This window comes from Brachyistius frenatus, unplaced genomic scaffold (genome assembly GCF_029030835.1).
Source record: "Brachyistius frenatus isolate BFR_SWC_R1_liver_20210118 unplaced genomic scaffold, ASM2903083v1 Contig_21, whole genome shotgun sequence".
NCBI lineage: Eukaryota > Metazoa > Chordata > Actinopteri > Embiotocidae > Brachyistius > Brachyistius frenatus.
Genome location: NW_027210620.1, coordinates 2,053,785 through 2,071,452, shown reverse-complemented (window position 1 = coordinate 2,071,452; position 17,668 = coordinate 2,053,785). Strand labels below are relative to the sequence as shown.

At 47.2% G+C, this 17,668-nt stretch overlaps 1 protein-coding gene across 1 annotated transcript in view; it reads right to left on the bottom strand.

Moving 5' to 3' along the window:
• The window catches only part of gli3 (GLI family zinc finger 3), a 101,971-nt gene that overhangs the window by 31,962 nt on the left and 52,341 nt on the right, over nucleotides 1-17,668 (bottom strand). Inside the window, exon 4 of the mRNA XM_069696454.1 lies at nucleotides 14,458-14,563. Coding sequence (XP_069552555.1) covers nucleotides 14,458-14,563 — 106 coding nt within the window. The remainder of the gene's footprint in view (nucleotides 1-14,457; nucleotides 14,564-17,668) is intronic.

Genomic DNA, 17,668 nt, shown 5'->3' with positions numbered 1-17,668 from the left:
TATTGACACAGCGGTCGGCTAAAATAGAAAAACCGTGCTTTGCGAAATGCTTTTAGCCCAAGCATGACACGGTCGCGCATGAAATAAGATGATGTGCGCTTCGCAGAAGAGTTAAAGGACGTTGGTGGAGTCAAAATCCAATAATGCAACAAGTGAGACTGTTGGGGGAGCATCGTGTTTTCATCCACAGCTTCTGGACCGCTTCAACTCCAGGAGGCAGGTTGCGACGGGTCGGCATGCGCTGGAAAATGTAGATTTCATTTTGGGGAAAGAAACGTGTGGCAACAATTATTTTGACTCAATGTCATGTCTGCAGTAAATCTCAGGGCTTTGACGATGCCTAATTGTTGCTATGAGTGATGTTAGACTAGTTCATCACATTTTATGCTATTTATTTGCATACTCAAGTTACCTCAACTTGATGTGGGGAGTTTTTTTATTTTTTTAATTTTTTTTAACATGCTGTAAAATGTAATTGATAAGCTGGCAGTTGCATAAATTCAGGCTATCATTAGCTAATTCGGTATCAGTATTATGTTTGTTGCATGGCTGACATACTTATCACCCCATCTGATACTATCATGATACTTTGGGTGCCAACTCAATGTTCATTGTGGACAAATTTGGACAATTGTACAAGTATTGCAAATCAATATTATGATTGTCTGGGCACCTTTACTGCCAGCACTTCACAAAGGTCCCTGAGCTTCACTCCCCCCCCTCCCCCTATCTGTTTCCCACAAAAACAAGTCCCTACTGTAAATGGTAACTAATTTAAATTCTAGATATTTTCCTTTCACTGTAGTATATATGGGAAGAACCTTCTCCAACAAAGTTCTATCATCGCAGCTAATTTGGACACCAAATTATTTTGTAACGGAAGGATGTACGATACTCTGAATACGGCGCTCTCATGGTGAGGGAAACCGAAGAGACGAAATAGTGCGCACGCGTTGCACCTGCGGCCACATGGGGCCGAGTGAGGCGGGAACTGGGGGGTTTGGAGGGAATTGGGATCAGTCAGGTGTCAGGTCCTCTTCCTGACCGAGGCTGACAGCACCCCCCCCCCCCACACACACACACACACACACACAACATCACCTCAATCTCACCACCTCATAGAAACCCGCACCCCGCTCCCAGCCCCCTAACCCACCCAGGCACAGCACAACGCTGCCACCGCTCTGAAAGCCTAAACCAGGAGAGGAGGAAGAGAGGCGGCTCCTGACAGCGGAAACAGAAGCACTTTAAAGCTCCAAACCCTTTCACCGAGATCAAAGGGCCACAGGAACAGAGCCAGCTGAGACCCAAGGAGGGAGGAAAGGGAGCTGAGACAAGGGGGAGAGGGAGAGAGAGAGACAGAAGAGAGACTGGGAAACACAAACAGAGGAAGGTAGACTTATATTCTGGGTTCTTAATGATTCAGTGGGAAAGTTTAAGTTTTGCTGTTAAAAGCGCATCCCCGTGACTTCGGGGCGTCTTAAACCGAATTCCTCTTCATAATCTAATCCAGTTATGACAAATAGTCAATAAATAAATTTTTAAAAAAAACACTTGATAGCAGCTACCTTTTTTTTTTTTTTTTTTAAATGACAGTTTTCCACAGTTAATGAATATAGACACTGTCATACATATCGCAGGGTCTTCATCGCCGGATGAAGATCAGATAGGTTTGACATCATAGTGAACTGATGGATTTCACTAGTCGGTAGCACTGCCACAGCATGATGTATCACACTGTTACAAGAGGCGGTTCATTTCATGCTTTTAAGCGTGTTTGGACCGTTTCATTTAGATGCAACCAGTAGTGGACGTGATGATCGGACTGTTCTGTACAGATGCATGAATTTACAGTACGTGATTTTAATTGAGAGCGATGGAGGACTCGGGCTACGATGCGTGTTAATTCCGTTGGAGATGACGACTTTTTCAGCTCGCTCCAGGCCGTCTCGACTATCGGCTCAGAGTAAACGCGAGCTGACGAAGCACAGCCGTTGTGATTCGGGGAGAAACACATCAGTGTAGTGTTGCTACGGCAGCTACATGCTCAGGCTCCGTAGCTTAATATATCTCATCTAGGGCCGGGTATGATTAAAAAAAAAAAAATGGTATTACCGGTAACCGATACTTTGACTTTTGTTACTGGTTCCTGTACAATACTTTTTTCAATATCAATTATGTGATTCATCAATCATTATAGTATAAATCTTTAGTTTTCACAAAGTTCAGAGAGGGTGATTGCAGCCCAGGCGGTTTTCTATGCGTAAAATTAACATATGCTCCCTGAACGCCTCGCGGGCTATCTGTAGACGCTAGCTAGCCGGCTGCCCACAGAGAAACCTCGAGCTACAGGCAGATATGTGACCAGATTCGTTTAAAAACAGTGAAATAAAGCGCTTTAATATAAGATTTACTTGCCTGAGTTGAAACGAAGTGATTTTAACGACATGGGACATGTGGTAATGCCCGGTCCTAAAGCTAGCCCTCTACATGCAAAAAGCATTAAGGTCAAGGAGCAACCGCCATTAGATAGATAGATGGATAGATAGATAGATAGATAGATAGATAGATAGATAGATAGATAGATAGATAGATAGATAGATAGATAGATAGATAGATAGATAAATAGATAGATAGATAGATAGATAGATAGATAGATAGATAGATAATAGATAGATAGATAGATAGATAGATAGATAGATAGATAGATAGATAATAGATAATAGATAATAGATAATAGATAGATAGATAGATAGATAGATAGATAGATAGATAGATAGATAGATAGATAGATAGATAGATAGATAGATAGATAGATAGATAGATAGATAGATAGATAGATAGATAGATAGATATCAGCGTGTTTTGATCACGTCGTCTTTGTATTTCGCTGGTAGGCAGCTCGTTTAACCGGTATGTTTGAGTAACAAATGAAGCTCAGGAACCTTCCAGTGAGCGTCAACAGTTCCACAGTCCACGCAATCTGGACGTGGTCCTTTGCAGACGAGCAGCGGTCTCCGCTTTTTAGCTTTTCTTCTGGCCGGGGCAGCGCCCGGTCGTGAAGCTGGCAGGGTACGGTGAGGTTGCCAGGCGTTCGGGGTAACTATTCCCCCCCCCCCCCCACAAGGCCGCGAAGGCTCTGCGTGACCCCCTGACATCAAAGGCCTGGGTGGGTCCAGGGAGGGATGGGGGGGGGGGCGCTTTCTATTCATGGTCACATCAAGCAGGATTCCCTCTCTGTGGGACACATCGGGAGGCGTGCCAGACATTCCCATACACTAGCGTAGTCAGTTCACACACACACACACACACACACACACACACACACACACACACACACACACACACACACACACACACACACACACACACACACACACACACACACACACACACACACACACACACACACACACACACTCTTGCTGTCCAGTTGAATACCCAACGCCCTCCTTCAGTTCCTCCCATCTCCTCCCTCTGTCACACTCGAGACCGTCTGCATACAAGCGGCACACAGGATGTACAGTACGTCCCCGTGGGCACGTACCACCGCCACGCCGCTGCAGCGATAACGCGTGTTTATTACCAGGAGTCAGCGAGCGTGACGGGCTCAAGTCATAACAAATGGGTCCAGGTGTCGGAGGCGCTCCGCGGTCGCGTCCGTGAACGCCAGGCGTAGTCACGAACCCACTGAGGTCGTGTCACACGTGAAAAACGCTTCTCGTTTTAGATCGAGGCCGCGCTTCTACAAAGTCGGCGAATTATCCCAAAACGCCAGAATAACTCGTAATACGCTCGTTCCAAATGACGAGGGGGAAAAAAAAATAAATAAATAAACGGTCGTCTTTTTGAGAAGTTTATGTTTGGTTTTGCCAAGCGGCGGGACTTTTTTTTTTTTTTTCACAGGCTGTTTTCAAAACCTTTTTTTTTTTTTTTTCTTTTTTCCACACTGCAATTAAATGTAATTTCAGCTATTGAGATAAGAACGTCTACCAAAACGAATCAACAAGAGTATGTAGCAGTAAAAATGAAAACATGAAAGTGAAATTGCACAAAAAACGAGCCAGCCTTTTTTCCCCCTATAATTTCAAGGGGGCTGGAAATCAGGGAACAAACATGCGACCAAAAAAAAAAAAAAAAAAGAGTTTCTTGTTCCTTTTTTGGTCCTCTCCGATGCCGTTTTAACAAATAGAGCGATTGGCTTTGAATGGAAACGTTCCACCTTCATCTCCGCTTGCTCCAAATTACGAACTTGATTGGTGTTTTTGTTTGTTTTTTTCAAAGCGGGGAGTAAGCACAGGTGGAATTAGCTCTCAGTCAGTGTTTGGAGTTCCTCTGGCATGCCTCGGGCTACAGAGAAGACAGGAGGAGACTCCTGGGTGTTGAAGTGTTAAACTTCTGAAAACAGAGAGGAAGCACATCTATCTTTCTTTTTCCTCTCAAGTGGTGTCTCGATGGCCCTGATGCCTTTTACACAAAAACTCAGCTGACGCCTGCAGCTAAAACAGGGTTTTGGGTTCCACGCCCCATCGCCCTCGCTAGCCGATGAGTCAGGTAATGAGCATGCGTGTCCCTGTGTGTGTGTGTGTGTGTGTGTGTGTGTGTGTGTGTGTGTGTGTGTGTGTGTGTGTGTGCGCGTGCGCGTGTGTGCACAGAGCAATATACAGGTGAGGGCGGGGAGGTGGGCGAGGAGAATGAGTGTGGCCCAGGGGCGGCAGTGGATCCGTGAGACGGCTCCACATGATCCCCCCCCCACACACACCACCACCTCAATTCACCGCGTCACACTGGGCTGCCGAAATGAGCAGCCGCCCGGATGGGCCTGAGCAAATCACAAACAATACGCAGCGCTACAAGACAGCAGAGACACACTGCTGGAGATGGTTAATCCTTCAGACAGAGATCTGAGGTAGAACAACAGAAAAAGAAAAAGGGGGTGGGGAGGTAGGGGTGGGGGGGGGCACTGAGACACAAGAGGGAGCAGGAGCATCAGGTACGAGACACAAAAATATATGTTTCCCCTTCTCGGCGCTGAAAATCTCCTCTTCGGAGTGAAATCCATCACGTTTTCCTAATACATACTTCTTTGCAGAGGAAGGGAAGGGGAGAAAGGAAATACTGGACAGAAGGAAAAGGCAAGTGCTGGTGGGAAAGTGAACAGACACAGCCTACTTTATTCTGGCCATTTCATCCATCTTGTTGGGCTAATAAAATGTCAAGTGGAGTTCCTTGATATTTAATCATGAAGGGGCTGAAATGCGTGGTGGTGCCATGCTCGGGCTTGATGAAGCTTTGGGGAGGAGGCTTTAAACATAGACCTGAGGATATATATATATATATATATATGTGTGTGTGTGTGTGTGTATATATATATATATAACTATATATATATACACACACACACCCAGGGGAGGATGTTCAACAAACCAACAACATTAGAGAAACAAAACTGATATGAAATGGGAGGGAATTCCTAATAAGCCTGCTTTGAGAAAACATGTATTTTTTTTGTTGTTGTTTTTGGAACAAGGAGGAACAAGTTTCCCAGTAAAAATCACACCGAGAGCGCCAGAAATGATTGACGCGCAATGAAAGCCTTTGCCGCATCCCTACAAGTGCGGTCACTCTGCCGCTGTATGTGCATGACTCTGCATATTTGCACAGCTCCCGCCGGATGCTTCTCGAGCTCGACGCCCCTCTCAAAGAAAAGCGAGGCATCATGGGAGGACAGAAATAGCAAAGAGGGCTTCTTCTTTTTTTTTTTTTCTTTTTTTTTGGGGGCTCATGTTGCAAACAACATTATTAGATTAAACCCCATTCTCTATCGCGCTATCAAGATGTAATGGACGCCACATCTGATAAGGGAGATAACGGAGGGCTGAGAGAAAAGAATCGCTTTATGTGATATGAATTAATTTTCATTGGTGAGGAGTGTAAAAAAAAGGAGGGAGATTTTTTTTGTTTTGTGTGTGTGTGATTTAGAAGATAAATAGGAAAGAAAAAAAAAAAGGGAGGAGAAAGAGGAGCAGAAGCTGTAAAGGAGAGTAATGGACAAATTTCCCCTCACATTTAGAGGTCTCATTGGTCTTTAGCAGGAGCTCGGCCAAACTTTTTTTTAAATTTTTTTATCACCGACGCGTAGTAATATTTGACGTTGTTGCGTTTCGGTGTTCCCTTCGATCATTCGTCGAAAAAGGCTCGACTGGGAGAGGCGAAGGAGAGAGGGAGGAAAGGAAGGGAGGGACGGAGAGAGAGGATGGAAAAACGAGGAGAGTCGGAGAGGATTTATGGTCCTGTTCCCTGTGTCTCGTTACTTGCTATAACTGGCCCCCAGAGTGGGATCGCAAGGTCTGGAGCCCCGGAGCCCCGAGATCAGAGTAATGGAAACTCCACATTTCGACGCCGCTACGGCATGACGTCTGCAGGGGGCACAGGTTGAGTCTCTCTAAACTAAAATAGTTTATCCTGCAGCCTCTCTTAAAAAAAAAAAAAAAAAAAAAAATCCGTCACTCCTCTCGGTGCGAGGAAAAAGTGTATTTAAGTGACGGACGGCGGCTGCCCGAGGTTGCGGAGACGATGTGGAGGCGGCGTGCTGTCAGCGCTGACTTATATCTCGACAGTCGCCGCCGTTCTCTAATAGGTCCCCGCCAACGAGAAGGAGGGTCTTTTTGCAAAGCCAATTAATGAGCGTCATGGCTCATAAAAGTGACAGTCTTGCCACACCCATCAAATGAGTTTCGCAGTGAAACCACTAAAACCTGCTTCTTACTTGTGTGCTCTTTATGAATGTCATACATCATATAAATTAAATGTTATTTAAGGTTTTGCATAGTGTTCCTGTCCATTAAATTTTGGAATTATAGAGGGGAAGATTAGTCAGTTAATTAATTAGTCGATTGACATAAAATTAATCACCAACTACTTGTTTTTTTAATTTTTTTATAATTGATTAATAATTTTAGCCATTTTTTCAAGCTAAAACATCATAAATGATCTGGTTCTAGTTTCTCTAGTGTGAGGGCTCTATTTTTTCTTTTTTCATTATAAACGGAATTATTATGAAATTGAATTACCCCGGCCTTTTTCCACTGTACACTACTGACATTTTATAGACAAAACAATTAACGGAAAGAATAATTGGCAGATGAATTGATAGTGAAAATACAGTAATCACTAGTTGTTTGTATTTGCATATTGGGATTATTTAAATGCCTTCGTAAAAGCCTTATTTTGTAAACTTTAGAATTTGAGAGGGTGACTGGCGAACATGATAAATAACAGTATTAACTGTATTTATCTTGTTCATTAAATCTATGTGATATTTAAGAGGAAAATAAAAGACGGGAGAATTGCACACAAAATATTTTTTTTTAAATGGCAGTGAGATAAATAACGTGATGCTAAAACTCTAAAATTATTTCAAACCTGTGTGTGTGTGTGTGTGTGTGTGTGTGTGTGTGTGTGTGTGTGTGTGTGTGTGTGTAGCACACACACACACACACACACACACACACACACACACACACACACACACACACACACACACACACACACACACACACACACACACACACACACACACACACACATATTAGCGCAGAGCTGTTGGCACCTGCCTGTTATCTCTTCCCCTCAGACCTGGTTTTCCATTGTGCTCCTTGGGAGAGCTACAAATTGAGATCTCAAACATGAAGAGGGGGCAAATGACTTGTGTATAGAAAATCAAATCCACTAATGTGTTACATGTGCAAATTCACAGGCCTCGTATTAGAGATTAATGTATTCCTCTTTTATCCAAAATGTACCTTTTTTTTCAAAGCTATTTTTTAATGGACCCTTAAATTAAATTCGACCGAGGACTAACAGCAGAGAAATTAAAATGAATATTTGTCGAACGAATTTGCATGAATGAAATGGTTATGTAAGGAAAGAAGACTGGAAATACTATGAATTCTTTTTTCTGTAGTTGAGAATTACTGTTCGCCTGTAAGACATACTAAATCAGTCATAAACCATTTAGAGAGGATAAAAAAAAAAAAAAAAGAGCATCAAAAATGGATGCGATATTTAATAACCAGGGGGTAATATAAATACACGGCGGCAGCAGCAGCAGCAGCACAGGTAATCCTAGCCTGGCAAGTAGAGTTTTGGAACATGTCTTAACAGATCTCCACAGGTAATGACTCAACCCTAAAACCTTTACAGGCCTTGTCAAATATCTGCTGTGCCAAACTCGCTTTTTTTTTTTTTTTTTTTACTGGCTTTTTTTCCCTCCCTCCCAAACCTGCTGGATCCATCATTCTCAAAATACACAGGTGCCTTCAAAATATCACGGTCCTGTGCACAGGCTGCAGAAAGAGGGGGAAAAAAAAAAAAGACTACAGTGCCCATTTAGGCTTCTGAAAACTGGTGTATTACAAAAAAATAGATATACTGTAACTTCAATCTGCCCACATTTCTGCTTAGGCATTTATCTCCTTTCTCTCTAAATCCTGAAATTGCCTCAGAAAAAAAAAAAAAAAAAAAAAAAAGAGATGGTGGGGGTGGAGGGGGGGGGGGTACTTTCCTCTCCTCGCACATTTTCACAGAGTGGGGCACAACTTTCTCCACCCCACTTTTTTTTTTTTTTTTTTTCTCCTGTGAAAATTGAAGAGGCTTTATGTCAAATACGGCTAAAGCCAGCCTCTCCATATCAAACAACGCAGCGCGAAAATTACTGTGGCGATGATAAGGCTGGCAGATAGAGTGGGAGAGGAGAGCAAGGGGGGAGAGAAACTGAAAGGAAGTGACTCTACTCAATTATACTGCAAAATTGGTATGACTGAATATTTTTCATTCAGGTGACTGATAGTATCAGGGAAACTGCAATGCAGATAAATAAAGGAGCCTTCTGTCAAGAATAAACACCATTAATCATGAAGCCAGCGACTGCGTGACCGCCTGTCCCCCCCCCCCCGACTTACTCCATAGAGGAAGTATTAAAGAGGGGGAAGAGGGGGTGGAGGGGGTGGGGTGGTGGGTGGAGGGAAACCAGCGACTGCACCAGAGACGGGTGACCTATGAAGTCACACAGAATGGGTTCTGGACAGTTTGAGAGGAAGATGAAAAAGTGGCCTTCGTCTTTCTGCCCCTGCTTCCCGGTGACAGACGCCATATCTGGACGGAGATTATCACATGCGATTATGGAATAATCATTAATTCTTAACGTAATTTATGGCCTCGCTTCACATTCCCGTTTTAGTCTAGACAATATTCAAATGGAGGATATCGACGTGAAATTCTCAAAACGGCAAAATCTTTTCTTCATTTTTTTTTTTTTTTTACGACAAGAGGATCGGGCAAAATAACAAAATTAGAAAAAAAAAAAAAAAAGTGTACGAAAACTATGTCGTTAAATGTGGCAAACCGGCGAAGACAAAAATCTGTAAAAACGGAGTTGAAGTAGCGAAAACGTGGATTATGAAATGAGGCCTTGACACAGCAAAGTCGAATCACACTATAAAAAAAAAAGCCAGAGATGAAACTCTACCGTACAAAACATTTGTCTTCCAGCTCCTGTAAAAGCTACACCACATCCTTTTTGTCCTGCTATTATTTTGCTGTGTGTGTGTGTGTGTGTGTGTGTGCGTGTGTGCGTGCGCGCGCGTGTCGGTATTGCAATGCTCGGCCTCGTCCCATCTGGAAGGAGGTGTTGAGATAAGACCGGCGGTCTTTATGCTAAGCAACACGCCGCTCCTCTGTGTGCAGATTGGGCGCCCCGACAACAGTTTATGTAAATAACAAAAGAACTCGGCACACATCTTCCGAAGAAAAAAAACAACAACAAACAAACACAAAAACAAAAAAAACAAAAAAAAAGAAAGAGCCAGCCTCGGTGAGGACAGCGAGGGGGGAGCGTGTAAGAGTCGATGTACCCAAAACGGTGTGAAATTGGTGGAGAATCTGGGATGTTTACAGAAAATAAAAGTGGAATTAGAGGGTAGCAAGGTGATTCTGTCGCGTTAGCGCCGTGTTGCTACCGAAGCAACAAGCTCGCGCGGCCCCCGGAAAGCCGGTCAACTCCTTCCCGGTTTCGTCGTTACCGAGCTGAGGGGCCGGGGGGGCGGGGGGGGGGGGGGGGGCGGTGATGACGGTGATGTAGACCCCCCCTCCCCTCCCCTCCACCTCCTTCGGTACCACCAGAACACCGTCCGGTCGGGGTCGGGGGGCTGCAGCAGCTGAGCAAACAACGCTCCCGAATGACATAACCGCACAGGAACACGGAGACACACCCTCACGCCCCCCCCCCCCCCCCCACCTGTACGCTGCCTCCTGCTCCGACAGGAAATACCCTTTCAAAATAGAACTTTTTTGTTTGTTTTTTTGTTTTTTTTTGGTATTTTGGCGCTTCAGCTCGTCGCATTTGTCTAAATCTGTTCAAAAACGCCGACGGTTCTCGCATGTTTAAAACCAATTTGTGTTTCGGCGTCGAGGAGGAAGCGAGACGCGGATTATAAATCTGCGCTGCGCTGCAAAATGGGGGAAAGTCAAATGGCGCTGCGGCGCGCCTTTTGAATTTCAGGCGTTTTGTTATCAGACTGCAGAACAATCTCGCGCCGCGTAAAACGCAGCGTCGAGTGAAAAGCTCGGAGTCAAAGCTCGCAGTGCTCTTTCCGTTTTACAACTTCATCGACGTTTAAATGGACTGTCGGTCGGACTTCATTCCTCTGGGTTCCCGTACGGTTGTCGGGCAAAAGGTTGCGAGTCAATTACTTATCCCGTGAGACTGGTTTTTTGTTTGTTTTGGGTTTTTTTTTTTTTAGCGGCCCCATTCACAGCACGAGGGCCCGGGACTCCGGGGGTAAACTCTTGATGCCGATAATTGACTTGTGACGAATACCTCCGTTTGTTCCGAGCGGTCTCCGGGGCGACCCGGGAGGAGGCGGCGGCGGCGGCGGCGGGCCGCATGAGAGGGCTGTTTTGTTTTGCTGTGTACCGTGGTCAGGCAATAAAGCTGGAATGAAAGGAGCGGTCTCTTCTCTTGGCCCCCTGCCCTTCCCTCCCTCTCCCTCCCTCCCCTCCCCCCCTCCCCTAAACTCCCATTAAGCCAGTCCGGCACAATGGCGGTGGCACAGGGGACCAGAGCTCCCACGGAGTGCCTGCTCTTCACCGATCGACGTGTTTATTTAAGCAGGAAGCGTCTCATCCAGAGCGGCGAAGGCGTGTCTTTTTCGCTGAGACCGTTTGGGGAAGAGGAGAAAAAAAAAAAAAAAAAAAAAAAAAGCAGGAGGCGCGAGGCAGAAGAGACGCTCGCCCCGTCCCGGATCCGGATCGGCCGTTAAAAGAAACTCGGGGAGAAGCTGGTTGTTCGTTGTCGGGGATGAGTTTCAGCTCAAAACTGAGGCTGTTGAAAGTCTCGTTTTAAGTGCTGTTCTTCCATGTGAATATGTGTTTCTCAGGAAAGCGAGCAAGTAAGTAAAGAAGGGGAGGCCCCCCCCCCCCCACCCTCCTCCTCCCGCACCCTCTCCCCCCCCTCACCCTCCCGACCCCGAGGCTGTAATATTGAATGACACATTGGTACCTTCCCCACCAGAATTCATAAACTAAACGATTAGCCTCTGTCTGTAATTGCACTCTCCCTCGCCTAATAGGGGAGGTGAGGTAAAAGCGGGGAGGGAAAAAAAAAACAAAAGGACAGTTAATTTGTGATTTCCTCTGCTCATTTGAAGGCAAATTAAGTGTCAAACAGCTAATACGGAGCATATTTCATTTTATGAGCTTTTAATTTAATTCCACCCGCCTCATATCGCTGGAGCCCGTTAGCTGCGCTGCTAACGCCCCGCTCCTCGTCTGAAAACGAGGGGCCATAAATAAACATGTTTCAATTAGGCCCCCTTCGCGGTAATAGGATATGATTCCGTTCATTTGCCACGTACGGGTATGGCGGGGATGTGTCACCGCGGCGGAGAGGAAACAAGCTGCTGGGCGTTCGCCTTGTTTTTTGGTTTTTTTTTTTTTTTCTTCTCCGGCCACGGATGCCCGGTGGTGGCTGGCTGGCTGGCTCGGCGTGCGCGGCGGGGGGAAAGCCGGCTGGATTGATGGAACCGCCGCGGGGCCAACCCGACTGTAATTACAGGCCGTAATGAGAGGTTGCATGGGGAAGTACTGCAATAATAGTCCCTGTGTACTTAGGCATATCTTCGAGAGGGCTAATAACGATTAATTCTGCTCACCGAGGAGAACTTGTCTTAAAACAATTCAATATTTCTCCGTAAGCCGCCTCCTGTCCTCCATCTCCTCCATCCACCCCCCCATCCCCACCCCTTCGGGGGGGATGGGGGGGCGGAGGGGGGCTTGTTTGCTCGAGGTTCGGCTACGAGCAACATTACCGAGCAGAAAGCATCGCTTAGACCCCGGCGGAGATTTACTTCTTTTCTCCGGGCCGCGGTTTCGACGCTTGTAAAGTTCCGCCGCGGCTAAAAGTCGCACCGGAGCCGGGAAAAAACCTGGGAGTGTAATTATCTCCAATTTGCCCGTCAGGTGGTTGGACGCAGCTGTAATACCGCGAGTGATGAGCGCTTCTTTCCACGGAGGAATTCAAGCGCCGCTTTCCTTTCCTTTTTTTTTTTAATCAAGCAGCACAACATTGCCGCTTCCCCGCCGCAAGGACCCGAAAGCGGGTCGAGGCGGTTTTTCGGCAAAACGCGAGACGGCGAGGTTCGACAGACTCGGGCCGCTCAACAGCTGTCTTCTAATCATGACAAATAGTTCACCCCCCTCCCCCCCCCCCTCACCGTAGCGCGTCATATTAAACAGCTCTATGCTTAATGGTTTTGGATAAATGGGCCACGAGCAGCGCGGCCGTGTCTCTTCGGCGACGGCAAACCGAGCGCGCAGATAACTGCTGTCCGGACCGAGTGACTGAAGACGCCGGCGCCGCGGAACTTCTCCCCCTTAATTCAATTCCCCGGCTCACCATGGTCCCTCTACCGCTACCCGCCCCCCTCCTCCTCCCTCCCCTCCCCTCCTCCCTCCCTCTCCCTAACCTGTGCTCCAGATCGTACCAAAGCGCTCCTGACGGATAACAAGCCCGGCTGTTTGTTTGAGCCCATGTTGCCCGCGCGTGTTCGCCCCATTATCTCCGCATAAGCTAAATGCTAAATTATATTTGCCATTTTGTTTGCAGTGACACGGGACATCAATCACCTCCTTGTTTTTTATTTATTTATTTTATATATTTCCTCGCCTGCCTCCCTCTCCCTCTCCCTCTCCCCCCCCCCTGCTGCAGCACCACCCCGAGCAGGAGACGTGAGGTTGAGAGGTGGGGTGGGCCGGAGGTGGTGGTGGTGGGGGGGGGCATAAAAAATTCATTACGCTTAGTGGCACATCAGCAAGGGAGAGATATGACTCCTGAGGAGGAGAAGGGGGGAGTTGATAATGATGAAGAATATCAAACATAATGCGGCCCAAGTAGCTGCCCCGTCCAATTTGTCCTCGTCGCGCCGTGATCGCTTCCTTCACGTCTGCGGCTAAAAGGTGGCGGCGGTGGTGCGGGGGGGGGGGGGGGGGGCGGCGCAAGGACGATGAAGCGTCTCCTCGGCGCCTGCTCGGGGTTTGGATGCAAAGAATACAAATGATGGAGAGATTAGAAAAAATAGCGTGTGTGTGGGTGTGTGTGTGTGTGGGGGGGGAACGTGGTGCAAAAAATAAATACAAAAAAAGGACTGAAGACGGAGGTTGAGGCCTTTTTGAAGTTCTGCGACTGAGCTGACCGGCGAGCATCAGACGCACTCCGGGGAAACGCGACACCGCTGTAATACGAGTTTCCCCGTGCTCATGATCATGAGAACCTGCCGCGCTTTCTGACGAGGCATGACACCGACGTTTTTTGTTGTTGTTGTTGTTGTTGTTTTTTTTCCACCTTTACTTCGCATCCGGTTGGAGCGCGTGCGATTGGACGAGCCCATCTGTGTCTGTCAGGGACGGCTGGATGTCAGCGGAGGCATCGCTTCCTCTCTCTCTGTCTGTCTCTCTCTGTCTCTGTCTGTCTCTGTCTGTCTCTCTCTCTCTCTCTCTCGACAGGGCTTGATCACTGCTCTTATGAGAATTGCGCGCTCCCAGGCTTCCCTCGCCCCGCTCTCGTTTCCATGTCTCTGACACATGTTCATTTGCGTGTCTCTGACATGCGGATCATGTTGCGCACATGCAGGGGGCCCGTGGCCTTTGATCCTGAAAGGCAAAGAGAGGCGCCCCGGCAACCCTGCGAGGACAATGCTCCACACCTACAGGGCGGAAGGACGTTTTTTGGGGGGTTTTGTTTTTTTTCCTGCGCCTGATGCCATTAATAGTCGGGGAGCTCGACGGTGATGCAGCTTGAATCAAACGCGCTCTCGGTTATGATAAGCAATATTGTTTTTTGGGTTTTTTTTTTTTTTTTTTAGCTCGAGTGTGCGCGTGCGAAAAGTTTGAGAGACTTACACATGAAGAGGGGGCACGGGGGACGGCTCGTAGATGTAACGTCCCTGGGTATGTCTGTCGTCGATTGGCACGGGGGGATGGAAGGTCGGGAAGAACTGCGGGGCGGCTGCAGAGTGAGGAAAAACAGAAGAAGACACAAGACAGTTTTACGCGTATTCATTCCCCTCCTCGGCTAATCTAAACAGCAGCCATAATGAAAGGCAGCGGTTGATGGCTATCTTTCAGCGGACCCACCCAAATGAGACCTCATTAAAACGCGCCGAGCTAAAAAGCTGCCCCTGCTCCAAAATCGTTCTCCGAAGGAAGTCTCTGTAAATGTCTGGAGGCTGATAGAACTCAAAATAAACAGCGATAAAATAACCGTAAAGAAAAAAGCGAGCCGAACGGCACATTTCTCACCGTGCCAGGCATAATATGGTTTTGTACAAAGGATAACATTTAAGTACAACCAGTGAAACGTACAAAATGAGAACAAAAACATCCTTTTTTTTTTTTCTATTTCAGTGTTTTGTCACAACTGCCAGAGAAAATGCACAAGCTTCTCTCACCCCCCCCACCCCACCCTCCTCCAGATAAAACATTAAAACATTTGCATAATAGGAGCTTCCAAGCTTTTCTCTATTTTTACCCCCTGAAATTGTAACTGTTGTGCTGCCACCAGACCGAATCCACACACTCATCTTCTAACCTTAACCCCTCCGAACCAAAAAGCTTGGGATCGCGTGACTGCGCATCCGCCGTTGGACAAGTCGAAACGAGCAACCCCCCTCCACCCCCTCCCAACAACACCCCCACACCCCCCCCTAAAAAAAAAACCACGAGCGCGCTGCGAAAAACAAAAGTTGTGAAACCCAAATGGGTTAAAACTTGTAGCTACGCCGAGGCGAGGAAACGGCAGATGACGAGAGTGTGAACGCGTCTCTTTCGCGAGAGCACGTGTCGCTTTACTGCCTGATTCCCGAGGCCGCTGCCAAGTTGCGTATCGCCGGCCCGAGGCCAAGCATGTGTCAACATCTGCATAACTTCACGCAGCAAGTCTCTGAGGCTGCTAGCTACGTGTTTTTTCTTCTTTTTTTTTTTTTGCTTGTAAACATTTGGAAGCGCGAACCGAGAAGGGGCAGATGGCCAAACGGCGGGGTGCCCGACAGCTCTGCACGTGTCGAGCCGTGACAAATGCAGCTGCGTCCGCCGGTTGGCGCGGCAGGTGTTGATCCGCGCGCACACCTCAGGTCCGCTTTACCTCACCGCTCGCTCGGTGCCAGTTTGGGCCAAAAGGGGTTTTCAGTTAATCGTTTGCGAGTCTTGAAGAGGCCCCGTCGTAAACAGGGTGGTGGTGGTGGGGGGAGTAGGGGAGGGGACTCGCAGGAGACGCATTCAAAGCAGAACTGTCAAAACTGAGGCAGCAGAAGCCAAAGCAGCCTGAATTTGAGTTCCCGGCGTGGGTCGACCAAGAAGCCCGCATCCTATTGCGTTTGACCCTCCTGTCTGTTAAATGCCTTTCGCCCATCCGAAGTCGGTTTCGTGACGCGGGCCTCCCCCGTTGATACCGAGACACCCGGACGATGCCGCTCGAGTATCTTTGGAGACTTTGAAAAGCTCTTTCCAGAGCGGCAATTCTGGATGAAATGAGAATCACGTTTTTTTTTGTTTGTTTGTTTTTTTCTTGCTTAGAATTGAGATCACGATTCGTAAGGTCCGTTGTTGTTTTTTTTCCCCCCAAAATAAACGCAGTCAATAGCTGCATCATTGACCAAAAACATAATGGTGCTCGAGCAAGGAAGCGTTGTTATTTTCCTCTTTAAATGCAGCTTAAATCTGACACCGAACATAAAAAAAACAATCAATTTCACTCTCTTGTCTTCTCTTATTAAACAAAACCTGCGAACGAATATTTTTCCCCTCAGCTTGTGTTTCTCTTCTCGCTCTTGACGGCTTTTTACATTTTCCTTCCCGCCTGTTTCTGTTGCGGCGTACCACCGCCTCGCCAGCGGTTGAAGGGAGAAAGTAGGAGCGCTTGTTGTTTGGAAATATGATTGCATAGCGGTGTGACTCCAGATCGCAGTTTTAATACAATTAATCTCGCAGGCCCTACGCGACAGACAAAATTATATCCGCGTATTACTCCCCACGGGTATTACGTCGACGCTGGAGTGCCCCTCGAAGCGTTAAAAAAAAAAGAAAAGAAAAGAAAAAGAAGCATGTAATTACATCGTGACATCCTCTGTGATTTCTTTCTTTATTGACTCGCACACCTGTTGTCTGCACATAATGTTGTGCTGATGCTCCAGACAGTAGCATATCTTTTTCTTTCTTTTTTTTCCCCCTGGTGTTATAGGGGTAAGTGAAGTAGAAGAAGTGATTGAAGAAATCAAATGAAATAATGTGGAAAGAACGGGTCGTAAGTCATTCATTTTAGCATCTGTACGCGCCTCATACGGTGTACTGTACCGCACAGCCCCATTAGTTATCAAGTGTTACGTTCAGAGCCACCGGAGGTTTCTAATTCCATTATCCTTCCTCAATATACCGTCAAATATCACTCGGAGCAACGTTGGAGCAAATAAAAAGTTTTGCTAAATGCGTTCCAGCGAGTGATACGTTAAAAAAAAAAAAAAAAAAAAAAAAAAACTTAGGCAAAGTTCTGGAAAACCACGCCAAGTGTGTGTGTGTGTGTGGGGGGGGGGGGGGGGTGTTTCCATCCTGTTTTCACAACAGCAGAGATAAGTGGTGAAAGCCTCCTACACGCAGCTCTGGCAAGTATCTGACCACTCTCCGTCTCCGTCTGTTTGATAAGTTTTCTCCCGATGACTCAGTTTTGGCTCGGCTCACCTCGGCCGACTCCAGAGCTGCCGAGGGAGGGAGGGAGGGAGGGAGGCAGAGAGGGAGGGGATGAGGGGGAAGGAGGGGAGGGTCGGCGGTATAGACGAGAGGCGAAGAGTCTGCTTTGTTTACTCTCTCTCTCCACAGCTCCACTCCCGGGCCGTCGGCCCTCGGCTGTCAGACTCGGAAATGAACCGTCAGGTTTACCGAGGTCTGTGTAGCGCCGCGCCGGCCGGCCGGCCGGCCGGCCTCGATGGGAGTAAAAGCTCCGTGCTCTCTAATCTTACTCATCGCGGCCCCGCATAGCAGGAACTCTGTACTAACCTCTGCCATGTTGGGCAATGGGGGGAGGGGGGGGGGAGGATGACTGTAGAGATTACACGCTGTGAAA